Source organism: Marmota flaviventris, chromosome 2, assembly GCF_047511675.1.
Source record: "Marmota flaviventris isolate mMarFla1 chromosome 2, mMarFla1.hap1, whole genome shotgun sequence".
NCBI lineage: Eukaryota > Metazoa > Chordata > Mammalia > Rodentia > Sciuridae > Marmota > Marmota flaviventris.
The window spans coordinates 76,088,113-76,115,051 of record NC_092499.1 but is presented as its reverse complement, the minus strand read 5'-3'; the positions used below and the strand labels follow the sequence as shown (position 1 = coordinate 76,115,051).

The following is a 26,939-nucleotide window of genomic DNA, read 5'->3' as shown; positions in this document are numbered from 1 at the left end:
TTTAAATATTTAACAGTTTTGAGAGGCAGTGACTGACAATAGTCTATAGAGTTTCTAGCATGTTATGAGTGTTTAATAAATGTTAAAATATTTAATAAAATTCCGTATGATGAAAAACAGCAGTCAGTAAAACTGTTATAGCCTACAATATTTTAATGCCATAGTAGTAACTATTTAAAAATATAAAAAGCAAACAGTGCATTGACTAAACCATAATAAAAAGGAATATTTAGAGTCACCAAAAAAAAAAAAATCCACCTAGGTAATTTCCTCCTAAATTCCTTTGGGAATCATAGGAAAGTGCATAGAAAATGGATTTAAAAAAAAAAAAAAACTTCTTTGGAAAGGAGGTGCGTGTGTGCGACACTTCCAGATGTAAGCCGGGTCGCAGTGACACGCAGAAAGCCAATGCTCTGACACAGCAAGGAAGTTCTTTATTTCCGTCTAATCCTGGGAAAACGTCCGCTAGGCTTGGGAATCGTGACTACACGGTTCCCGCATCTCCTGCGCAGCCCTCAGCCGCTGAAGTCCGGGGCGGCGAGGGCTGAGGACCCCGCTCTCTAACTTTAGAGAAGGAAGTAAGGAGAAAAACAGAGCTGCTCCTTTAAGAACTCCCCTTCCCTTTTACTCTATGTTTACATAACACGGGGCCAGTCCCGGGCCGCCCGTGGGGGCAGGGAGGGGGCGCGGGCGGCCCCACGCGCTGGGGGCGGGGTCGGAGGGCGGGGGGGCGTCGGCGCTCGCGAGGGCGGGGCCCCCCACCTGCCCGCGCCGGCGGGGCGGCTCCGCGCTCTGGCCCCCGCCCACCCCGCCTCTCGCGCTCGCTCGCTCCCTCCCTCCCTCCCGCGGGGCTTCGGCGGCGGCGGCTGCAGTGGCGGCGACGCTAGGCGCTCGGCGCGGGCAGGTCCCCCTGCTGCCCGGTCCCATTTGTTGCCGGGTCTGGCTCGGGGCGGCCGCGGCGCGCGGAGCTCCGGGGAGCCAGGCGGGCAAACGCGCAGCCACGACGGAGCAGCCGCGGGACTGGCCGCCCCGCGCCCCCTTCGCCGCGGTGCCCTTCCCCGGCGCGCTCACCCCCTTCTCGGGATGGGATTGTAGCGGCGGCGCGGACTCGGCGGGGATCGCGGCGGAGGCGGCGGCGGCGGCGGCCGAGCGGGGCTCCATGTTTTCCCCGGGCCAGGAGGAGCCCAGCGCCCCCAATAAGGAGCCGGTGAAATACGGGGAGCTGGTGGTACTGGGGTGAGTCCGGGCAGACGGGCGGGCGGCGAGCGTCCCCGAGTGGGGCCGCGGGGTGGCTCGGGCGCTCTCTGGGGACCGCTGAGGCAGCGGGAGCGGCTCGCCGGAGGCCGGGATGCTTTGGTCCGCGCGCGCGGGACGCTGCGGCGGGCGCCGGGATGTGCGGCGCGCGCGGAAGCGACTCGGGCGACCCCGCGGGGCACTGCGTGGCGCTCCCGGACCCAGTCCTCGGCGGTTCCGCGGGGGCCGGGGCTTGACTTCTCGCCCAGTGGCTGCCCTCTCAGGGACCGGGGAGGGTGAGCAGGAGCTCGGGCACCTCGTGGAGTCGCTTCCCGAAGCTGGGGAGCCAGCCGCCGCGGCCCCTGGGGGTTCTTAATCTCCCGAGGACCGTTGGCCCCGAGCACCCGTCTTCGGAACCCCGAGTGCGGGCCGTGGGCTCGCGCCGCGGCGGACAGTGGGGCTGCGTTTTGCATATTGTTATGGTGACCGCCGCGGGCGGTGAACTGTCTGTGACCCAGGCTGGCAGGCTAGCCCTGGCTTCTCAGAGTAGGGGGGGGACGAGCAGGGACGCTGCCATGTGGGGCCTGGACACCGGGCGCGGGACCGCACTCCTCCAGCCCCCGGCCCAGGGCCTCGGCCTCGTGGATGCCCTCCTGGCGGCTGGGCAGCGGCAGGGAGCGAGCCAGCCGCCTTTGCTCCCTCTCCGCTGGTGAAAACCACATTTTGAAGATAGTAATTATCTACAATCGTTAAACGGCAGCAATTAGAGACTTCATCTACTTCCTGATTTTCCTTGTGACATTTCTATTGTTTACCCTTAATAAACCAGGAGAGAGGCTTCGCGGGATTAAAGCAGGATAAAGTGGGCAGTGAAAGGGGAGTGGAAGGGGGAGGAGAAAAGTGCAGGAAACTCGGGAGAAGGAGCAGCTTGGCTTTAGTGTTGGAGGAGAAAGGATTATTTTTCCCTTTGGATGTGCCACTCCTGGGAACCCGCGCTTTTGTCTTCCTCTGTTGAAAGACTTGTATTCAGAGCACCGTGAGTGCTGATAGGTGGGTTTAGCACACATGTGAGGAGTCCTAGCTATGGAAAGACTTATGGGACTTGGAGAAACGTGTCTTGATAACTTGAAGTGAATGCCAACTTAAAGATAATTTTAAAGAGAAGCTCCCAGACACAGCTGCCTACTCTTCCTCACTTTGTTGCTAGAGTAGTAAATGGGATAGTGCTGGAAATCCCATTACTGGTCTCGAAACTGTCTGCAGCTAAGCGTTTTTCACACCTGCATAGTAATTGCACTTAAAAAGACAGATATCAGGGTTCTCTAGACAGAAGGAGAAGTGACAGAGAAAAAGCCACAGTTTGGTCTGTCTTATGTAACTTCAACCCAACCTAATTTTGTGAAGTTTGGATTTATTTGTGTGGCTGGCTTCAAAGTATGTTTAACACTGTGAACTTGACATGGAAGATTAACTTATGCCAGAACTTTATTTCATTATTTCCTTTTGAGGCAATCATTGTTGAGATGTTTCAGAACAGCAGTGAGTGGGCCTGGAGGAGATTTTGTGTTCACAGTTGGAAGTGAAGGGCATTCCAAAGCCAACAGAAGGATTTATATTCTGGATTGTCCTGGTGTCATAGGCTTATTCCAAAGTAGGCTATGTAAATCCATTGCTAGTTGCATATGAACTGCCTTTTACTAATGCTTTCCAGGAGACATTAAGTCTGACATTGCTGCTGTTTACCTGACAGTTGGGGTCAGACAGGCAGAAGTTATTTGTGCACCTATTTGTGCCAGCTCTTTGTTTAGGCATTGAGGATCCAGCAGTGAACCAGGAACTTTCAGTTTAGTGTGGAGTGACGGGCATAAACAGGACAAAAAAAAAAAGTGAATAAATTAATAAATGACAACTTCAGGTGTTGCCAAATTCTCAACAGAAAATTGGTTAAAGAGTGACTGCTGGGTTTTGCTTTCTTCAGTTAAGTCAGGGAAGGTCTTTCTGAGAAAGTAAAGTGTGAGTAGAAGATGCTAGTTGTTTTTTATATAACTTGAATTGTCTTTGTTTGAGAGTAGGTTTCTGACTCTAGCAATATTAAACTTTACAGAAAAGGTAAAATAGTGAATAAGTGGGTATTTTAAAGAGGCTCTTATTGAATTATATCCTAATCTCAGGACTTGAGACAGTGTCTTCCCTTTTAAAACAACAATAACATTCAAAGAACAATCACTATCACCATTGCATGTCTGATCTTCTAGGATATATATATATATGTGTGTGTGTGTGTGTGTGTAAATAGTCTATTAGATTTTCTTGTTATTTTTGAGGTTAAAAAATGCTTAGTGTTTTATATTGATGGAATTCTTTGCTTATACAGTATATTGTTTTTTGTTTGCATTTTCTAAAAGTTGTTGTGACTGTCCCTCTATGCTGTCTTCTGAATTTAATAGTAAAATCTTACCAGGAAATTCTAGAGGTCAGGCCGAAAGGTTGATAGATATCTGTATCTTTATATAGTATTCTGCATCTTTTCATATGTTACAATATTAATTAATCCTATGCAGTTAGGATTTTATTGGGTTATAACTTTTTGTCAGATTAGTGAAATTTAAATTTTTTCATAATTCCAACCAGTTAATGTATCACAGCCACACTTTTTTGTTGTGCCCACTAATTAATTGAATGTGCAGGAAAATGTCTACTCATTGGGTCTTTCTTGCTCTTAATTTTAAACTTGACTAACATTTTAAGGTTGGGGAAGTAGCTTAGGATTTGAGAGGCAGTTGAGTGGGGTGGGAACAGCACACATTCACAGTTAGGGAACCTGATTCAAGTCCTGCATTCTTGTCAAGTGGCTTTGTGATTTTGACTTACTTCCTCCCTGTTTTTTTTAGCAATAACAAAATATGATTGGATTAGATTTTCATCAAAAACCCTTGGTCTGTACTCTGGAATTTTGTCATTGGCTTAAATGTAGAAAATGTATAGTTAAGTTACATTGTCCAAATTGCTTGACATTTGTTGATTTTTATGTATTAAAGTGATGGTACTAGAATTCGAATAGGCCCACATCCTGCATCTGTAGCAGAAAGGCTAATGCTATGTTTGTTTTTTATGAAGTAGACATACATAAAACAGGCTTAAAAAAGTAATATTACACATATACTTGATTTCTTGGTGGTAGGTTATGCATGAGAACATTCAAATTGGGTAAAACTTGCTGTCTCAAATTTAAGAAAGGCAAAGATGGTTTGAAGTCAAGCTAAATAGATTGAAATTCTAGCATAAGGAGGAGATAATCTAATGGTAGAATTTAGGACTGGAACGGGCCTAAGAGGTATTGGTATATATTCAGCCCTTTTATTATTCACAAACTGGGGATTTGGAAAGGAATTTTTTTTCGAGTTCCTACTTCTTCCTGTCTGAGCTGGGTCACTGTATATACTGTTTCCCAGTGCTATCAGCCCCTCAAAGTACCCTTTTTGGATTCAATTTGAAGCATGCGGCTCTCTTGCTGACTAATGGCCCATCATGGTTTTTGGAAAAATAATGCTTAGTCCCCTCACCTCACAGTTGAATGGATAATACATTTTGTAATACATTTTCATTAGATGCTTCACAAAATATATCTCAACCAAGGGTTCCTAACTGAGGGTCCACAGATGGAATTCAGGGAATCTACACATGTGAATAGGAGAAAAACACATCTTTATTTTCATTGAATTTATTAATTCAGACATTGTATTCAGATGTATGTAGCATTTTGCTTTATTATCAGCATATGAGACAAAAAGGTCTACTGCTAGACTTGTCATTTAATGCCTCAACATAGAAGTACATGTATGATTTTTTACAATTTAAAACTACTTGGATAACTCAGTGTAACTGATTTCTTTGGTATTCTATTTTATACATTGAAAAAACCCATTTGTCTGAGCAGAGTTGAATAGGCTTCATCAGACTACCAAAGAGATCCTTGGCACAAAAAGAACTTAAGATCCTTTACAAATTAAGTTTATAAATATTACTGAAAAAAGAAGTTAAGTATCTTAATGGAAATATTAAGCACTACTAAAGAGGGGAGATACCTGCCTTGTTTCCTTTGGATCATGCAGTTGCCTGTTAAATAAAACAAAAAGGACTATTGCTTGAAGAAGTTATGTGTCTTTCTTTTTAAAAGGTGGTCCCCAATTTTTATATGTTTTTCTGTTGTTCTGTAGGGACTTTGCCTTGATTCTGCCTCCCTTTGGTGATAATAAGGAACCTTAAAATGTATCCTGACACTTCTTATTTTCTGATCCTCCACTCTAATTTGGGCACATAGACTTCAAACACTAGTATCTTTTATAGACTTAAAAGCCTTTGAACTGTTTTTGTTTTTTTTTAATAAAACAAAATCTTTGTTGTCACTTAGCATGTGGGGTGATCTGAAGAGTTCAGATCTGTTTATGTGGACATAGTGTCTCATTCTGTAGGCTATTAAGGGTTATGATGTTACTGACTTTAGGTTGCTATATTTTTCTTTACTAACTTTAGCCTTGTTTGGAATATGTTGCTCTCTGTGTGACTTTGTGGCTTCTGGTCTGACTTTCTCAGATTTATTTGGTTCTTTAACACAACAACGCTGGAATTTTTATTAGGACTTTTCACTTTGGGTCATATTTCATCATGTGGGGATGCTTTTTATAAACAAATAAAAGCAGCTTGATTCAAGTTCTAACAACTTGACCAGACATTTTACCTGAAAGATAAAATGCAGACACAGAAGACCAGAACAGAATAAAACATAGCAGTTGCTGTATTGGGGTGACACTGATGTTTTGGACCTGGAGGTATTGTTCTGTGACTGCTGTGCAGGGGTGGCAGTGTGGCCTCCCTGAAAAGAGTATGTGAGGCTGTAGTTGGCTTTTGAATGGAGACAACAGCAACTGGTGGACCTCATTGGTATGGGAGAAAAATAACTGAGAAGGAATTTCTAACATCTTTGAGTTATTAAAGGTTTCTCCTGGGGTGTGCAGTAATCTACTTTACAAAAAGAAAAGTGAAGGTTTGAATGATTCAGTTATTAGTTCTTACTGAGCTTATTGTCACCATCTTCTGGAAAATAAAATAATAAGAGCAGAAAGTGCTTCATATTTCTTAGCATTGTCTAAACCAGCTGTTCTCAACCACTATCTCAGCCACCTCATGATCAGTCTTGAGGTATGTAGCCAGTAATTTATGACATGTAATAAAGTATGGATCTTTCAAATGATTCAGGGATGTTTTAGTAATGGCATTTTTACCTACATGCATTCTGATGTTTTCTCAAGTGGGAGAGAAGGGGTGGAGTCACAGTAGGCAAGCTAGAAATTTATTCATTCAACATATATTCACTGGGTATCTTCTAGGTTCGGGGAATACAGCTGGGACAAGGCAGCAGATTCACTGCTCTGGTGAATTGCTAGATGTTCTTGTCATAACCCTTAAGTGAGCAACTGCTGATGTATAGTGTGTATGTATTACCCAAATATTCAGTATATATAAATGTTTGTCAGGTTTGGCACTAAGGGATACACAGACAGGCATGGTTAGAGCCACTGTGGAATTTACAGCCTAGTTGGGGAGAGCGAAAGGCTGTGATCCTGGTATGTCAGTAGGCTCACATAACCTCTGCCTGAATGCCAAGGTGGTGGCCCACATGCAGTTTCATGGGCAAGAGAGCTCTAGAAAGAGTATGCTAAGACCTATGGGCAAGCTGCTGCATGTAGCTCCTTTAAAAAGCAGGGAGGATCCCTGAATGCTAGAAAAGTGTTGTTGAATAAAATAATGGGAAAGATGAGATGGAGGTAGGTGAGGAGGGGCTTATAAACTATTGGAAGGGTTTTGAACTTCATTCTAAGGGTGTGGGAGACTATCACAAGGTTTTCAGAAGTGAGAGGGGTGCAGGCAAAGCCTTCAACCAAGAGGACATAGTGGAGATGGAGGGAGGAACTGGGGCTGGAGCCCACCAAAGCAAAGAATGGAGGGAGCCAGAGGCGGCTATCTGGCTTCCAGGTCCTACTGCCTGTCCCTCTTGAGACTGAGTTGCCTCTCTTGTCCCATGTTTTGTGTGGTTTACCAGAAAGTGCTGGCTGGGGATCAGTCCTGTTCTCTGATCCTGATGCTGGGTTACAGGCACCGTCCCTGCCTGCCTTCATTTATCTCACCTTTATTGGGAGAGATGGCAAGCCAGCAGGTAGATAGAAAGTGGAATTTCAGAGAGTGCTGTGAAGAAAATACAGCAAGATAGGGAGAAGGAAAGCTGATGGGAAGGGCTGAGGGGACTAGCAGGGTAAAGTGGTAGTGATAAGGTTGCGGTGCTTTTAAATAGAATTATCAGGAAAAGCGTTCCTAAGGAAATAATCCTGTGTCTTTTGGGAGTCTCCGTCTTTTTCAGTGTTCATTTACACTTTTTTTTTTTTTTTTCTGGTTCAGCCACTTAGATGGGGTTCTGCTCTTACAGCCAAAAGATACTGAATATTCCATTAGTTAAGAAGCAAAATGTATAAGCAGTTTACAAAGGGAATATAGAAGAACAAACAGATGTAAGGACAGATAGTTACTGTTCCTCCACATAGACATGGTTCAGTGCATAGTGCCACCTGCCACCAGCCCAGAGTGATAGTTACATTCCACCAGAGTTCATTGAAACTGTCTTCCCTTGGAGTTTGCCCTTGGGGTCAGGGATGCCTGCCTGACTCCACCCTCTGTGGATTGTGGGCACACCTTTCTGGCACACAGTGAGCATTCATGGATGTCTTTAGGAAATGGATTTTTAGTGACACACCCCAGCACCCTGCTTGACACAGGTGACACCAGGTTTAATAGATGTTTCTTAATTTGGAAGGAACACTGCTTCTGTAGTACAGTTGCGGTTCTATGAACAATCCTGCCAGCCTATAGGGCTCATGTTAAAGATTCCTCAAGATACTAAGCTACTTTACTGACATCATCTATTCCAATTTCAACTTCTGTTTGTTTTTCTTTTCATGAGTTACCTAACAGTCATTTTGTCACCTGCAGAAAATTCTGCCTTGAAGGGAAGTGGGCCATCTGTTCTAATTCCACCAGCTGCTGTGAACTGCATTGCAGTGCCACGGTGGCATTGAAAGGCTGTGGCCATTAATGCCTGTTAATGATGGCTGGAGATACTGTGGCATACAAGACTCCTAATAAATATGCATCGGGTATTTTCAGCAGTGGGTTTAAGTCTCGATTGAGGTTTTCTTTGCAGCCATCCACATAATGCTTCTCACTCTCAAACACTTAACTCTGCTTATTCCCTGCTTTTCTGCTCATGCAGAATCTGTTTTTAGGATAAGAAATCATTTCAAGCTTTGTACTTCCATTCTAATTAGTACCAGTTTAACAGAATCCAACCACAGCAGGCGGTTGTATGTTTAGTTTCTAGACTATTGGTAGGAAACGGGGGTTTACTATTGCCAAGTGCTTCTGAGGAGCCTGGGCGGCTCTTCCTCCCTCCTCATTTGTACCTGCTTCTCCTGCTTCCTGCTCCTCATTTGTAGAACACTCTCATTGTAATGAGAACTTGTGATAGGTGTGCAATTAAATTTTCCTGAGGCACTTGATTGATTACTTTGAGTAAAGGTCATTTCTGTACAAGGACCATAGACACAAAGGAATATATGCTTTCACACCAGATCCCAGAAAATTATGCAGACTAGATCCTTATACTTCTCAAGATAGTTTTTCACACATTCAAACTATTTTCACTTGGTAAGCATTCAGTTGTTTGACCCTTCAAGCCATCTGTGAAAGAATTGTAATAAAGGCTGAGTTACTAAGGTGGAGATTACCCAGTTTTTCTATTTGGTGTTGTTGTAGATGGTTGGAGATCATATAGGCAATTCAGGTTTTTTACTTCATCTCATGTTTTTCCCAGCCAGTGAGAGTTCTTTCTATCCCTGTGTATGCATTCCAGACCTCCCATCAGAAGAATCCTCTCTTTGAAACAGGTCTGGTTCTGAAATTGCATTGATCCCTCCACTTGGCACAAGTGATGCTGTGTGGCTTCTGGGTGTTGCCTTAAGGGATGTTGTAGCCTGTCTTTGCCCTCCATATCCATAATAAAATACCACTTGCTGGGGGCTTCAACAACAGAAACTTATTTTCTCACAGTTTTGGAGGGTGCATTTCAAGATTAAGGTGTCAGCAGGCACCTGAGACCTCTGCCCTTGGCTCACAGATGACCACTTTCTCACTGTGTCCTTACATGGCCTTTTCACTGTGCATGCATATCTGGTGCCTCTTTTCTTATAACACTAGTTATACTGGATTAGGACCTTCCCATGTTACCTCATTTTAACTTTGGTTTTCTGAGAGTTAATACTTCATAAGAATTTTAAGGGGTTATAGTTCAGACCAAAATGTTCTGTTAGAGGGCAGCTGACTTATCACAAAAGTCTGACTACCTTGCTGAAGGTAGTTGCTCTGGCAGATGAGAGATTATAAAAGGGGAGGAGAAGTTCTTCCATCCCACAGCCATTCCAGCCATCTCAGCTGAGGCAGCAGACCTGTGATTGAAACCATCATGGGTCCTTTGGCCCATCAAGCTGCGAACCCATATCATACAGAACAAAGATGAGCTCTTTCCACCACCCTCTACCCAAATGAAAGCATCATGAGAAGATAAGCAGCAGTTGTTTTAAAACACTTGTTTACAGGAGATTTGTTATATTGTAGTAGACAAAACACCAGAATACTATGTATGCAAATGGTTCTGTGGTCAGATTTGACAACTCTAACATGAAATAAATTACTCATTTCTTACTGAATTTTTTTTGCTTCTTTCAGATTATTAATTACTTTAATATGCACATTTTCAGCCTTTTGGATGAGTTATTCCAAACATGTACTGTGTGGTTTGAAAGTCTTGGCTGACAAAAGCATTTGTGGAGTGATTTTATCACATGCAAGTCACCTGCAGGTTTCCGTGCATTCCCCCTCCATAATCAGTACAGTCTCCCACAATTCACTGAGCAGTTGAATAGCCCAGCTGAGCTGAGAACCCTGATTCTGGGAGACTCCCACATAAGCAGCTTTCACCCAGGACAACTAAGTGCATGACACAGATTTTCAGGCTATTAAAGGTCACCTGACATGAAATAATAGAACTAGCAGAAATTTGAGTAGGGGAAGTAATCTATATCAGCATTCTGCAGGTATAGGGTGCCAAGTAGACCAAAGAATGTTTTAATACTGCAGTCAGGTGGTTAAATGACAGGATGAAAAGCTCATTTATATTGGTTGTACCTGTCTGTGACTGCAGGCAGTAAGAATGTAGGATAGCTCCTGAAGTACTTCACATGTCTCATGCTTGAAATGGAGAACAGTTTTGTGTCAGTTAAGAAGTAAGCAAAGGCAGAAGATTGCTCTGGTGCTCCCAGTTTTGGGTGGGCCAGTATACTCTGTTCACAGAAGAAGCCAGGTGTCCTAGCAATGCTGCTGCCAGCCATCTGCACAGCACCATGGGTGGAAGTACCTGCAGGCATGGGAGCCACCACCTCCTTCCAAACTGGACATGTCACCATAGAAAGAAAAGGGACTCCTCTTGTAGTTAGCTGATGAGACAAATGTAGCTTCTAAACCTTTCCAATGGGGAAATTTTTCATTTTTAATCAGAGAGAGTGAGAAATGCAAAATCCAGACTTTGCCTTTAAAATCGATCAACTATGTGTTAAACTTCCAGGGATGGAGTTGTAACTCAGTGGTAGGGCACTTGCCTCACAAGTGTGAGGCACTGAGTTCTGTCTTGGCACCACGTGAAAACAAATAAAGGCACCAAGTCCATATACAACTAAAAAAAATAAAAATAAAAAATTTCAAAAATGATAAATTAAACTTCCAAATCACATATTTTGAAAGTTTGAAGCTTTCATAATCTTTTAGATTTTAAAACAACTATGGTAAGACTTTTGGGACTATATATAAAATTTCGTCCGTTGTGAATGGGTATGTCTAATTAAAAACGGAATCCACTGTACATCCAGAAATTGAGCAGTCTAAACATGTTCACCTAACATGAGCCACTCGGTTTGTGCTAGGTGATGCTGTTGCTGCTTCATAATGATGATTAGGGGACCAGGGGTGCCAGAACTCACATATCATATGAGGAAATGTGGAGCAATAAATTGTGGCTGGAACAGAGGAAGGATGGTTGGAGGGAGCCGCTATTCTGGGAGCACTGTGTGCCAGGTTGTGTTAGGTGTTTTATGTTGTTGTTCCAGGAACTGTTTTTTGTTATGTGGGCAGTGAGGCTCAAGCTTAGTGACTTGTCCAAGTTCATTCCACTTGTGGGTGGCAGAGCCTGGTTGAAAGGTAATCTGTGTGACTCTGAAGCTGATTCCTTCTACCAGGTGAAGGTGGGAGGCGTGTATATTGCTGGGAGACTGGAAAGGATTTCCTAGGGCAGCAGGCTTTGAGCAGAATTTTGAAGGGTGACCTGGATTTTTATAAAACAGTAGTTATGAAGGCAAAGGGCTTTTGGAACATGAAGAATTTTGCTCGTGGTTGAAATTGGGAAGGAGATGAAGTAGGATCAGGGTGTCAGCAAATTCTTGTGCTCTTTGTGCAGACCATCATTTTGGTCTAGGGCAGGTTCTTTCCTCTGTTGCAGGTCTCCACTGCCTTCGCTCTCTATTGCTGAGCTGTTATAGCAGTAGTGTGGGACATGTGGGCCTGCTGTCTCACCCCCAGACCAGCCCTCTGATGATATAACGGAGAAAATTTCTCGTTTTTGCCATTTGCTTGCCCTGGCCGTGTACTCTGCTCAACCTCTGCCTTATCTTGTGGTGTGCCACTCACTTTTGAATTGAAGTGAAGCTTCCTGAGTTTAAAATCGTCATTAGGGAGGAAGTATTAGGATTTGAGCTTTTTAATTTATTTTCCTACTGAAATGAGGGAATTCCAGTTAGAGTTGCTCCTTAGTGGCCTGATTCTGCTTCCTCTTGGAGGTGCCTAGAGGGCTGGCTCACACAGGTCATGATGATGGCATCTGTCCTTCCTTGAGAGCTTTCTCTCAGCCAGGTCCTGTGCAGAGTGTTGACTTCTCTGTACTATAAGGGAAGTGGATGCCATCACTTATCACTCCAAGTGAGGAAACTGAGTCATGGTGCCTGAGAGACCTGTCCAGATCCCTGGACTGACATATGACTAAGCTCTGATTTGAACTTAGGCCTTTCCGACTCCAACACAGTGGTTCTTAGATCCTGCCTTTACTGTATAGGTTCAGGAACAGTTTTGCACTATTTTAATTACCTTTTTTTTAGCCAAATACTTGCATCCTGGGTATTCTCATTAAACACATGACACAAAGCTTCCCACCTTTAATGAAGTTACTGGCAAGGTTACAAAAAAGTTTTTTTTTCTTATATTCACAGCCGAGATTAACTTTTTGGGAAAAAAGTTTGCTTTTTTTATTGTGTTTTTGTATTGTATGTTTAAACATTATTAAATGTATGTTTTCCAGGGAATAAAAACTAATCCTCATAATATCTGCCTTCTTATTTTTCTGAATGTTATTACAGTTGAATTAATACTTCAAGAAAGACCTGCCTTGATCATGTAGAGGAATTCAAAGTTTATTCCCCTAGTTTCCAAGATGATTTATTGAGTTATTCTTCCCCGACAGAACAGCTCTGTGATTGCACAGTATGGCACAGCCCTTGAAGTCTTGCCTTTGTCTTTGTTGGTGGTGATAACTTAGGGATTTCAATTTGACCCATAGCTTGGAGAAAGAGCTGTGAGGGTTTTCCCTCTCCAGTAAAGCCTGGGATCTGCCTGGAGACTAATGCTACTACATGTGGAGTTTTCTCTTTCTGTCTCTTGATCTTCCTGTTAGTATTGATTAAGGGGAAAGAACTTCACAGCTTCTGTCTCCTTGCTCACAGTACTTTGTACAAGTTGTTCCAGTAATGGCACTCATTCAGCTAATCTAAAAAGTACAGGCCAACAACTGTCCAGGAAAACTGCCTTTGTTTGCTTATACTGAGTCTTAACTTAGACCAGATGAGAACTTCAAGGCTTTCATGAAATTCAGTTGATGTAGACCCTTCTGAAAGCTGGCATAGCTTTATGTTTTACAGTTTTAACCTTCCTGTGATGGCAGTGAAATATTTTCAGTGACATATGTTGGGAGCTGCATGTGACCCAGGGTTTCTGAAAAACATTCTTAGCAAACAGACATCCTAAGATATCAGATGGTGAAATACCAGAGGACAAATACAGCATCTTGATAATCAATATTAGATGTTATATGGGGAAAAAGCAGAGACCTGAAGCACTGCAGGGAAGTAATTCAATCAGCAGATTCTGATAATGTAATAAACTACACAGGGTGAAACTTGAGTGGTTTACACACACCAGAATGCCCTTCAATTGAATTATTGTCTCATAATAGTTGTCTGCTCATGTACTACTATTTTAAATATTAAAAGACAATGCAAGTAACTTTTCCCCCTCAGATGAAAAAGAAGACACAAATCTTCATCACTTTAATAATTTATATGCCACCCCCATGACCGTCAGAGCTCATGTTTTGGATTTATTAGTTGGAAATCCTGTTTGGGAGAGCAGAGCATGCAGACTCTGTATTGTGTTATTTGTAAATCTGCTCCTCCATTGTGCAGATGCCCTGGAGAGTTGCTTCTCTCTTGGTGAGGAGGACAGAGTGGAGGGCCCTTCCCTCACTGGGTTTTCTGGCTCACGTATAGTTTGCAGCTAGGAGGCAGGCATAAAGAACCTCCTGGGGCAGTCATGGCTTGAGAGGCATACTAAAAGCCTGTGTGGCTGCCACAGGCTAGGTGCTCCATTGCAGTCCTGGAGGAGGTGATGGAGGCAGGGAGGCTGAGACCTTGAGAGATTTAGTGTGAGGATGCACATGACTGTAATGGATTTTGAAGTTCAGGAATTTGAGTCTGGATCTCAAATTCTAAAGTTCATGCATATTCTGCTTCTCAAAACTGTAGATACATCTTAAGCTTGTAAAAGGGCTTTCTAAGACTGGACACACTGCACTCTGAGGCCATGTCGTTATCAGTGATAACTTTTGAAAATTTATTTATTTATTTTAATTAGGTATATATAACAGCAGAGTGCATTTTGATTAATCGTACACAATTGTAGCACAACTTTTTATTTCAGTGGTTGTTATATATAGCATCATACCACATATAGCATCATACCACACATGCAGTCATATCTATACCTAGGGTAATGATGTCCATCTCATTCTGCCATCTTTCCTGCTTCCATGTGCCCTCCCCACCCTCTCTCCCTTTTGCAGTAATAACTTTTGATAATGACCAGAAAGGTATAATTCTTCAGGTCTGGCATTAAGTACAAGAGTTGTGATTTTTAACTAGAAATGCTGGTGTAGTCCCCACTGGACCAGGGATGAAGTGGGCTGCAGTATAGGCTGACAGTCCTGTGGAGCCGCACCTCCCCTTTTGATGGCTCCACCTGTTTACATTTCCCTTTCTTCTCTTGCCTGAGGCCCAGGAAAGGGTCGGAGGATGCCTGCCCCTGTTTTTCCGGTTACCTCCACTCACATCCAATTTGGACAATAGAGCTCAGCTCCCTTGGGAGAAGAGCTTTCTGTAGTCCTTTAACTCAGTCTAAGTGAATCTTTCTCTGATCTAATTGGGTATTTTTATCCATTTGAACAGCATCATGATAATTACACAAATCACACCCTCTTCCATTGGATTTGTAAAAAATTTTTTATCCCAGTTTCTTCTAGGTTAAACTAGTTTCAAGTTATATATCATGAATTCTTATAATTTTTAGATGTTAACATTAATTTTTAACACTAATTATATAGCGTTCCTTCACTGAAAAATTTGTAAATGAAATTTTTTTTAAAGGTAGAACATTTGCATTCAGGTAATATGGTATTAATTTAAAAAGCTGTATGCTGAAAGCATATATAAAGAATATTAAAAAAATTTTGGAAGAGGGAAGAAAAATCACCCATGATGCTAATATTCTTTTCTTTGTTTTCTCACACACCTACCTCCATTTATGATCCATATATGTCAATATTTTTATATACTTCATGTTATACATGGTGCATATGCTTATTTTTAAAGTATCAGCTAATTGACCTTCATTTTTAGGAGAATTTGATTACTAAAAAAAAAATTTAAATAACCAAATATATTTTTTTTTGATCAAAGTGGGTATGTGTTAATTGGTTATTTAACACAAATTCTGCTCTTTTGGAGGGGCATCAAGATTTGCTCTCTGATTTTAAAGGTCTCTATCTGTTCTAACAATGTATGGAAGGAAAAACAGACTGATCTCTGTCTTACTTGAGGTCCCCAAGTAGAGCAGCCTGTATGTGAAGGGCATGGCTCCTGAAAATGTCTCCTAGGTGCTGAGAGGAAAGGACACTTTTGAGACAGTAAATTCTATACATGTGTTGTCCATAATAACTTATTTCTTGTCCTTGGAGCTTTCCCCTGGACCTCTGTGATGTGTCTGTATAACTTTCTTCCTTCTCTTTTCTGCATCTTCTGTGCTTTTTGCACATATAGTTCCCTCTGCCTGCCTGCGGTTCAGTTCTTTCTTCCGCGTTTTGCTCACCTGGTTATGTAATTCAGGTGTCACCTCCAGCAAGCTGCCCTGGTTCTCCTCTGTTTTCCTCCATCCAGAACCAGGGATTTGTAGTGTCATTCTGTGCCGTGGAAATGTCTCCTCCTTATTGGGCTCCTTCAGGGTAGGGCCTGGGGCTTGCTCATTGGCTCTCCTTCTCAGCCCTTGGTGTAGTACCTAGCATTGGGTGGATGGAGAGAAGGATGAAAAGATGTTCTCCTGAAGGAGGAACATTCTACTGGGATGGTGTTTTCCCCTTTCCTTTGCTTCCTGCTCCATTTTAAAAGAATTCATTGTTAGTTCTAAAATAGGTATTTGGTTTATTTGTATTTCTTTAATAAACTTCCTAAAGTATTCTGTTTGTGTCTTCCAACGTAAGCTAGATTATCAGTTTTTTCAGCACACAAACATAATGGGTGTTCATTTATGATTGGCTGACCCTGAAATGAGGTGGTAATGACTTTAAAATTTTTCCCTTTAAACTTTTTTTTTTGAAATTTTTTGTAGTTATAGATGGACAGAATGCCCCTATTTTGTGTTTATTTTTATGTAGTGCCAAGGATTGAACCTAGTGCCTCTCACATGCTAGACAAGTGATCTGCCACTATGCTACAGTCCCAGCCCCTTTCTTTAAACTTTTAAGAAAGAGAAGGGTTAAAGCGGGTGAATACAGGATATGACTGGAAGCTGACAGTAATTTAAGCTTTTGACTTAAAATGGGCTTCCTTACTGTGTAGTATTAAAAATCTCTCCAGAAAAATCAACAAACCCAGTCACATTTTGACAGTGATAAATCTTTATTTTTATTCAAAAGTTGTTGCTCTGAAAAAAAAAAAGTTGGTTGCTGTGGTTTCTTATCTTTTCACTCAAAAGTAACAGATAAATATTTTTTCCATTATTTTTTCTTGATTCGTATCATAGTCGCTTTTGGGTCTGTGTGCTGGCTGGGCTTATTTGTGTGTGCTTTCACTCTGCATCATCTACATTTCAACTTCTCTCCTTTGATTCTTAGAGAACTCTATGCTTGCAGTGCATATGTGATGTTTGCTGTTCATCCAGTTTCCAGGTATTCTTTTTTCATATCCTTACAGACACACTTGCTGTTGGTTGACCCCCTCTCCCCCATAATACTGTGTTGAGTGCCACTTGTTATATATTTGCAGCAGGACAGCTGGGGTACTCTGAAAGCCAACTTGGGTTTATGTTTCTCCCTTTTTTTTCCCTTTCTTTTAAAAAACATCTTAAACATTTTAAAATGTGAAATTATTATATAAAACTTAAACATTTTGTGATTTTATTCTTTGACTCTAAGAAAATGTTTTTATCAGACAACCTTTCCTTAATTCCCTGTCTTAAATTTTTAAAAAAATGAATCCATAAAAACATACAAAAAAGAAAAAACCCTCATTATTATGAGGAACCAGAGATCTGGTCATTAAACTATTTATTTTTGCTAGAGAGGGTTATGTGTAGCAGGGAAATATAAGGCATCTTTCCTTCTGATTTTCCTTTTTTTGTCCCCCTTCTCCCCAGTGCAGTCTCTTACCCATCCTCCACTTTGTAGAATTCTCAAATGAATATTCATCTCCTTTCTCCATTCCCACTCCAGTTCTTATAAGCAACATAATATACAATGAAATGTCTAAAATTTAGATTATTCATGGGATTTATAAGAAATAAAAAGAGAATGTGATTTTTTTAAAAAAAATTACATATACATTGGAGAGCAGCATAATAGCATAAATTATTGTGAATTAAGGTTTTCGTTCCTAGTGGTGTTGGCAGCCCTGAAGCTGTATTCTAAGTATAAAACAAACACAGACACAAACCAGCCTCTGTGAGCACGTGCACTGCCTCATGACGTGCCAGCAAGAAGAAGGGAGATGGTCTGCTGCTCAGTGTGTGTGCAGATCTTTGGGAGAAAACTGCAATCCAAATGATTTGTGAACTGTGGTTTTGTAAAGTGGCTTAATGAATTTGTTCATTTGGTTTGATTGGATTATAAGAGACTGTCTTATAGTGTGGATCTGGCTGATTATTTTTGCCTTGTATATTTTCTTTCTGGGATATTATGGGCACATGCTCAATAAAAAATGACCCAGAAATTGCAGGTATTTTCTCAAACTGAGAAATAATGCTCAGGGGTGGTTGCCCAGAGACTTGGTGGAATATTGGTGGCCAATGAGTCAATTTATTGCTGATGAGCTCTCTAAAGTGAGATTTCTCTAAGAGCTGACATTTTTTGGCTTTTTGTTATAAATGTATTAGCTACATATGATGACTATTATTAAATTGAAAATAGCCTTTATTTTTCTGATAGAATATATTTCAAAATCTGAAACACTTATTTTCCTGAACTAAGAGTAACTGGAATAAAAAAAAAAGACCAAGGCCAAGAGTATAATATGCTGAATATATTGCTCACTATGAAAACTGAACAGTCAATAGCCTCAGTGTTACGTAGTAAAGACATCCAGTTAGAAAATGCTACAGGAGTGGCCTGCTTGTGGACCATTGAAGTTCACGTTAACTGATGATTTAGCAGAAATTTCTGTAGAGGATTATTATTATTTTTTAAATTGGTGCTTCTCTTTTTCAGATACAACATTTGGAGTCTATTTGAGACTTTCTTTGATACATGGGGCTTGTCTCATTGACCTTTCTGCACATTAGGGATCTTTGAATAACTTTGTAAATTTAAAAAACAGAAAACTGGAACTCAAGAGAATCCAAACATTTCATTCTACAAATAAAGTTAAAAAGTAAAAGTTAAATGTTAATTACGAATTTGATCTCTGTAAGGGCAGAATGTGTGGAGGGCATTTCTGTCACTCAAGGGTGTCATTGGTTCACTCATGTTCTTCACAGTTGAGTTTTTCACTGTCTCTGAGGGGGTGTAGTAGAGTGTTGAGTCCGCAGTGTCTTTGATCATGCCCTTAGATAGTGTGGCAACAAAATAAACATGTTTGTTTAGTCCTTTTGTGGAGCATACAATTTAGAAGCATCATTGTTAACTTCTAGATTGTATTTTTAACCTTTTGAACTGGCAGTTTCTTGGAATGTGTTGAGCTTTTGAAAATGAAATTAAATCAAGGTTTCAAGTAAGAACTGGGACCAGAAAGCAAAGCTATAGATTCCATATGTGATCTACCATTCTCTAGAATTGTTCAGTCAGAGGGATGCCTTTTGTTTAAATAAGAAGAAAAATAATAACTGACTACTTTGGCCTGCTGACCTTGGTAATTATTAGCTCCTCTGATGTAATTTATTAGTGTAATTTATTGAGTGCCAGGGGTTTCAACTGATGTATGAAGCACAGATTTATATGGGACTCCTGCCAGGGTCTCACTCTAAAGTCAAATACGGATCTTTCTTTTCTTTCTCTCTTCTCTTTCCCTCCTCTTCTTCCTCTTTTTTCTCTTCTCCGCATTGTAGGTATGCATGCTGACTGACATCATTTCTTTCCAGTAGACTTGTTGGTTTGCCTTTTGCAACTTCTAGGAGTCTTACATGGAGAAAACCTTACAATGCAGAATTTGTTTTCCAGCTCCCCCTTTGAAAAACCTTTTCACACTTCTTTGCTTTCTGAATAGAGGTGGAAAGTATTTTGCCTGACTGGTGTGTGGTCCCACATGAAAGGTTTGTTTGGGCATTTAGCAAAACAGTGATTTTTTTTTTTTTTTTTTTACCTTCCCAGTAGAGACTTATTGTCATTTACTTACACCATAGGAGGTGGCAACATCAAGTTTACAAGAAAGAGTAGAAAATAAGTTTATAATACCTTTCAGAAAGTGTTTTATATCTTATATTAACATAAGAATCCCATGTAATTTGTTTCCTTAGAAGGGAGATACCACTGAATGTGCATAGTAAGAGGATTTTCTCCCATGAAATTTGAGAAATTGCTTTCTTAGTCACTGATATAAGCAACAGAGGAGAAAGAGCTTTTTGGATCTTGTGACATGTAATTGCTCTGTGTCTGGATTAAGAAGCAGAGTAAGAAAAGGCAAGCCCAAACTACCTAGAGCTCAGCAGGTCATTGGATCCTGTTTCATTGTTAGGATAGCAGACTTTTCTAGGTCCCTTGTAGGGTGTCCTGGCTCTGGTTCCTTGTTACCTCCAGAATGTTGCTGACCTGAGAGTCTTAGGTTTGATTCTTCTGCTGCAGGTAAGGCGTGTGTGTATACAAAGGAACAGTTTGGGAAAGGTGGGTTTGTGCATGCCTTCTCCCACTTTGGGATATTTAGCAGTACAGTTAATACATGATAAATGATCATTCAACATTCATGTGTGGGGTTCTGACTTTGTCATCCATTTTTTAAAAAGCAAGACTGATCCAATTTAAGGCTGTTGGTTTGAATTGAAGATATTAAACTGTTCCGAGTTTGTATAAGTTGCTGATGTGCTGTAGTGAGTAAAAAATAGATAATCTTTGCAGAGGAGTTCAGAAACTGTATGGTTTGGAGCTAGTGTTCCACAGTCTCATGTGTAGAAGGTTGATGTCTAGTCTCCAAAGCTGTAATGTGCAAAGGTGGAACATTTAGGAAATGATTGGGTGAGAGGGCTTTAACCTCAACAGGAGGGATTAATTGATTTGATAGATTAGCAGTTTGGATGGACTACTGGTGGTGCGAACTGTAGGCAGGTGGGTCATAGTTGGAGGAAGTTGGTCACTGGGGGGCATGCCCTTGGGAACTACATCTTATCCCTGGCCCTTTTGCTTCCTGCCCTATGAGCTGAGCAGCTTTCTTCTGCCACGCCCTTCCTTGTTTCTGCCTTGGAGTCAGCCAGCCATGGACTGAAACCTCTGAAATTGTGAGCCAAAATGAATGTTTCCTCCTTTAAGTTGTTTATGTCACATATTTTTGTCACAACAATGAGAGGCTAACACAGAAACATTTACATTAATGCTTGGGTCATTCTCACAGAAAAGTTATTTTATTCTGAATATTAGTTCTGAATATTTCCTCTTGAAATGGGACAACAAACACACCTTCTTGGGCTTCCTTCCTTGCTGGATGTCACTTCCTTACCTGTAGAGTTACCTGGGCTCTAGGAAGTGTTTTCTGGGAGGTCTTGGGGGCTGCCTTGCTGGAGGCATCCACTGGAGGAGGCTGCTTCATGAGCTCTCAGAGGTCAGAGATGAGAATCGGCCAGGCCATGTGCCCTGCCTCATGCTGACCCCCTCCTGCGCCATCTCACACTGACTCCTGCCTCTGTTATGTGCTCACCAGAGCATTACAGTGCTCAGAAAATTGCTTTCTCCAAGAACTGGCTGTTTTTGTGTAAGGTAGTCATTTTTCATGAGGAGGTAAAAGTAACTTCAGGAATATTCTTTGAAAATTGCAGATGTAGTTAGCAAAAATTGCAGTCTCAAAACATAGTATATTTTTACATAGATTCTGACACAGCACAATACATTTGGAGTTATGGCCTTATTGTGGGATTAGAAAAGGCATTTTTTTTTTTTTTTTAGGATTTAAGCATTTCCTGGATTCAGAATTTTCTGGCAGCTTTTAATTAAATATAAGTACAGATGTCACTATGGTTCTTTTTGTCTTTCAAAAACTGGAAATTATCATTAATTTTCTATAATGCCTATCTGTAGCAAAACACTAGGGTGGCAGCTGCTGAACAGGGGTGTTACATAATAAGGAATTTGCTCAATTTGAATTTGTCAAGTTCAGACTTTAGAAATTCTGTAAAATGTCCTCTTTGGCACATTTTTAAAAAAATCAAGTTTTACTGTTAAAGATATGGGAAAAATGATAGCATATTAATTTTTTAAAGATTTGATTCACCAAACTAATCTTAGCATTTATTCCATTTCTCCCTGTAAATGATTTGTGACATCACTGAAAGAGCAGATTGTTTTTAATCTATTGTCGATCAAGTCTGTGCATTCACTCAATTTCTTTGAAATGTCAATAGTGGGATTGTGGAGACCTTTAGTTCATGTTGAAACAATTCTTTCTCATGTGTTGTTGGTGAGTTTGTTTTCTCAGATGTCTTTTCACAGCCTAGCTTTGGTTCTTCCCTGCTGACATAATTGATGAGCATGTGGGGAGGTGGTAGGAAAGAAGTAGGGTTATATGTGATTCAAGCTGGTCCAGCTGACAGGGACAGGGATATGGAGGGATTTTCAGAATGTGGCAGCACATTTAGAGGGACAACTGGGTAGAGGTGGAATCATTGGATAAGCCACGGAATCCTTAATTATTTAACCTAGTGCCTTGCCTCTGGGATACCCCAACTGATAGGGTATTACATAGAATGGGGAAGGTGCTGACCGGGACTGGGAGGGAAAGGAAGGAAGGAAAGAAAGACAGATGGGCCAGGGAAGGGGGAGGAGAACTGGCAAAGGATGTGACAGGAGGAAGTCTGGGTCTGCTGAACAGAGTGGGGTTTATTTGTATTTGGTAGTTTCATGATTTAATTGTCTTTGACTAATTATGAAGCTATGTGAAAACTGACCAGTATGTATTTTGTAGGCAATTGCTTATTTTCTAAGTAGAGTTCACCCTGTGATTTCTTGCTTAGAACCATTGAAGTTCACTTCTTACAGAACCTCACTCCCTGACTCTTCCTGTTGTTGCTTCTTTTATCATTGTTTACCTTTCCTTTTCTATCTTCTTCTTTGGGTACATTTTTGTTTTGGTTTATTTTTAAAATCTTTGATTTACTTGAGTCAAGTGTCTGAGAGTTTTTTTTTTTTTTTTTTTTAATGCTGCCTTTAATGCTTGAGCTTGCCACCCCCATCCCCGGCAAAGTTGCAAAAAAACTTTTTTAGAGTTAATTTTCCAAAAATATGATTCTGGTACCCCATGAGACCCTACTAGCACAACTGAGAAACAGAAAAGCTGGGGCCAGCCAGAAGTCCTGAAAATAGACCTGTCACAAACCACTCCTATGCTGCAAGGTTCTATTTGGTAAAATCTGGCTCCATTCTTTAAAAAGGCTGGTGCAAACCAACTTCTTTACCAAAAGGAAAAGGTGGGATTTTGATATTTGAGCCTGGCCCTTGGCAAGGCATTTAATTGCTGCTAAAATTGGCCTTTATTGAGAATGGGTCTTTCCTCCTTTATGTATCTGAAAGGAAATGAACATGCAATTCAGTTGATTATGGCTAAATCATGCATTGTGCCTTAAATCTGTTTAATTCAAAACTGAGTGCCTTAGTTGAGTGTTCTTGAGTCTGAAAGATCTGTACTTTTACAGAACTGATGCATCCCTCTCATTAATATTTTTAGGACTTGTAAAGAACATTTAAATAACAATCTACTTTCTCCAAAACAAACTCGTACCCATTTGTAGTTATTCATTTAAAATGAGTTAAACAGTATCAATGTTTGCTTTAAATGAAACTCATTTGAACATATTTGTTAATTGCAAATTAGTTTTTCAAAAGTAGAGCAATAGTAACCACAGCTATAATATATCCTTAAGTTTTTTTTTGCCTTTATATCTAAAAAAAACATACCAACTTTAAGCAAACCTTTGAAAATGACTCCTTAGAAAAGAAGTTTCTTTTGAAAGTTTCTTAGTAAAAACCATTAGATTAAGGAGTTCTGTGCAGATGCAGCACAGCCAATAGAATCACTAACTACCCATGAGGGTAGTTACAGGGTAGTTTACAATGAAGATGTTTAACATTCTCCAGACATTAATCTGTCTGTAGTGTGTATTGTTGAGTGCAGTTAGCCTCTGTTTATGAATAGCAGTAGGAAAAGACAATGTTGAAGACTTAAATTTATTTATTTAAAATATAATTTATTTGTTTTATTCAAAATTTTTCTATATGGAGATGCAGGATGGCCTTAGAATTTTGCTCTTTGGCTCATTAAACTTATTTTTAGTTTTTAACTTTATGTTGAGGACCTGATAGTGTTTTCATTTTGAAATTCTGATTTAACCACAAGAAGGGAAAAATTGATGATGTAAGATGATGAGATCAGTTGGACAGGTAGAGATTGACTTGGTATCACAGGAGCTTTCTAGTATATTCAGAGGCCCAAGAGGGATGGCTGAGTGTTTTAGTCAGCTTTTTCATCACTGTGACCAAAAGACTTGACAAGAACAACATAGAGGAGGAAAAATTTATTTAGGGTTCCCAGTTTCAGAGGTCTCAAACATAGTTGGTAGAGTCCATAGCTCTGAACTCTGAAGATGAATATGAAAAGAAGAGCAAGGAATAAGAAAGTAAGCTTTGGACATAACAATCAGAAAGTAGAGAGAGAGAAAGACAGCTCTGCTCATGAAGGACAAAATATAAACTTGAAAGGCATGCCTCCAGTGACCTATCTCCTTCAATTACTGGAGACCTGCCTATATTTACAACCCAGTTAATCCATATCAGTGGACTAATCCACTGATTAGGACCCCCTTCATTAATGTAATCATTTCATCTCTGAAAATTCTTGCATTATCTCACACATGAGCTTTTGGGGGACACCCCATATCCAAGCCATAACACCAAAAGAATGGGGCAGATGTGTTGAGCTGGCAGCTTTGCTGGCCAGAGCATGTGGATGCTGACAATGCAGCTGAGCACTGATTTCTAGCCTCTGTTCCTTGACACTTTATTATTTAGTTATCCTCTTAATCAAGGAGAACTTGAGTGCAGTAATGTACAACTGGAGTTTGGGCTGGTTGGTTTGGAACTTCAAAGGCTGTTGGCAAGGCTTGGGCCAGCAAGCGGGCAGTCACATAGTTCTGAGCTGTTTCCTAGTAAGTCTGAGCTTCCCATGGGTGAGATGAAAGTATAACTTGTTTTAATTGACTTAAGACAGAGGAATCATTTGATTTACAATGAAGATGTTTAACATTCTCCAGACATTAATCTGTCTGTAGTGTGTATTGTTGGGGAAAATTAAGTGGAGGAAGAAATGTTGTGAGACCAGTGTCTTTTGTGGTGCCAATGTGCCCCTGTTGGCTGCCTCAGAAACAATCAGAGAACTGGCAAAGGCTCATGAATGGCAGATAAGCAAACCAGTATCTGCTCCTCTGTGTCTGCTGTCATCTTTGTAAGGCAGAATTTGCCTCATAGTTTTTGGGAGCTGATTTGTGTCATGGACCATATTCCTGTATTTGAAGTATTTCATTACAAGGAAAATGCTTTGTAGTGTTGTACAAAGGCATTGGCAAAGCTTAAACAAATGCAGTGTGTGTTGCGTCGAGTCATGCAGTACAATGTCAGCATAGTTCTGATTGTTTCCAGTTCTAGAGGGTTCTTTCATGAGTGCTGATCTCTTAATTTACTGTGGCTTGAACCTGCCCATCCTTCCATAGTGGCCTTTACTGTGGATTCATGAGCAGAGCTTCAGATACTATGCTAGTCTCTATTTTGCCCCCAATTTTTTTGCTTACTCTTTAAAGTTTAAATGAACTCAACTTTTCATCAGATAATTAGGCAACAGATATATCACTCATTTATAAATCTGTGGGCCTTTCTGCATTCTGAATGATATTATTTCTAATAGGGTCTTGGTCCACTGCACAATCTGAGGGCAGCTTTCAAGAAGAAGCTTCCACCTATCATTGTACTCTCACTTGCTAGTAATTGTCTTGGGATATCTCACAGTTGATAAATTTTCAGAATTAGAAGTTTAAGGCTTCGAAGTGATAATTTTCTCAACTAACTCTGACCTTCTTAGCTAAGAGGTATTAGACTTTAGAAACTTCCAGAGTGTATTTCATATAAAGTCATTTATTTCCAAATATGAAAATGAAATAATTTTCTGTTTTATCAGGCTCTTGAATACTATTATTAGAGAAAAAGGGCTATAATAGAAAATCTCAAAGTTACTAGAAATCTATAGTTATAGTAATGGCAAATTGAGAGATCTCCATTTTTTTATACAAATAATTATCTTTCCTTAAATAAGCTTTAACTTGTTCATTGTTGAAGATGTGCTAAATACAAAATTATATGAAGAGACAGACCATAAGTCAACCAGAACCCAGCTCTTGGAGGAGGCAACTACTACACTGGAAGTGTTCTTCTGGCCAGAATGGGTTTCTTCCTGCTCCCCTGCTTTGCTGTACTACAGGGCAGCTTGGAGACCCTTTCAGAAGTTGAATCAGATCTGGTCATTTGCCTGCTTAGCTAGTCGGGCTCCTAAGACCCTGGTGACCTGACATGTATTGTGTATTCTCTTGCTGGCCTTTCGGTCTATCACAGCATACTGTGTCCTTAATAGACCATATCTTAGTTTGTGAGTTTTTTTTGCTTTTTGTCTTTCTTTCTCATTGAAATGTGAGCTCCACAGATTTGGGGAGCATGTCCCAGTATTATCTTTGGCAAATATCTGTAATATTGTAGGGGCTTAGTAGGAGTTTATTAAACAATGAATGAATAAATGACTCCTTCAAGCCCTTCTCTTTGTAGACACATGTTCACATAATTACTTATACATTTGTCCTTTACAAAATTCTCAATTTTCTACTATAATCATATTAACTTGGCATATTACAACTGACCATCCCACCTATTAATCTGCAAAATGTGGTTACAGAATTATTAATATTTATGGATATTACTGTAAGATTTTATAAAATTTTAAAGAATTGTAAAGGTTACAAACTTGTTAGAATCTTCATTGTCTTCCCTATTTATGATTGTTTACTGTTTCTTTTCCTCACTGGGCTCCTATCCCTCTTTTCATGTATCCCCAGCACTTAACTAAGTGCCTACAGTGGCTACCTGTTGAGAGAACAAATTGAAGAAGGCTATCTGTTCTAATATTTCCTTTGTACCAACTTTCTCCTTTGCTAATATTTCCATTAAGATAGAAGAATGAAGTGGAAGAACCAATTTATAAAGAGGTTAGAAAGAGACCAAATGTGAATTTAGGTTAAATCCTGGATCTCAGGTAAATGTTTTTTAAATGTTCTCTTCACTTTGGGTTAGTATTGAAAGAGTTCACTGCCTGTTTATCCTCTCTTGCTCACCCCTTCCCACCATCCCTTCTTCAAGTTCTGCTTGGTTAGTGTTTATGCCTAACTCCCAGAGTTTTAAAGCTTCAAAGTAGGTTAGTTGAGGCCAGTATTAGGTAGTAGCATTTCACATTTTTGTT

At 40.5% G+C, this 26,939-nt stretch overlaps 1 protein-coding gene across 1 annotated transcript in view; it reads left to right on the top strand.

Moving 5' to 3' along the window:
• The first annotated feature begins 884 nt into the window (after positions 1 to 884).
• The window catches only part of Peli2 (pellino E3 ubiquitin protein ligase family member 2), a 166,582-nt gene continuing 140,527 nt past the window's right edge, over positions 885 to 26,939 (top strand). The window contains exon 1 of the mRNA XM_027929380.2: positions 885 to 1,236. Coding sequence (XP_027785181.1) covers positions 1,160 to 1,236 — 77 coding nt within the window. The 5' untranslated portion in view covers positions 885 to 1,159. The remainder of the gene's footprint in view (positions 1,237 to 26,939) is intronic.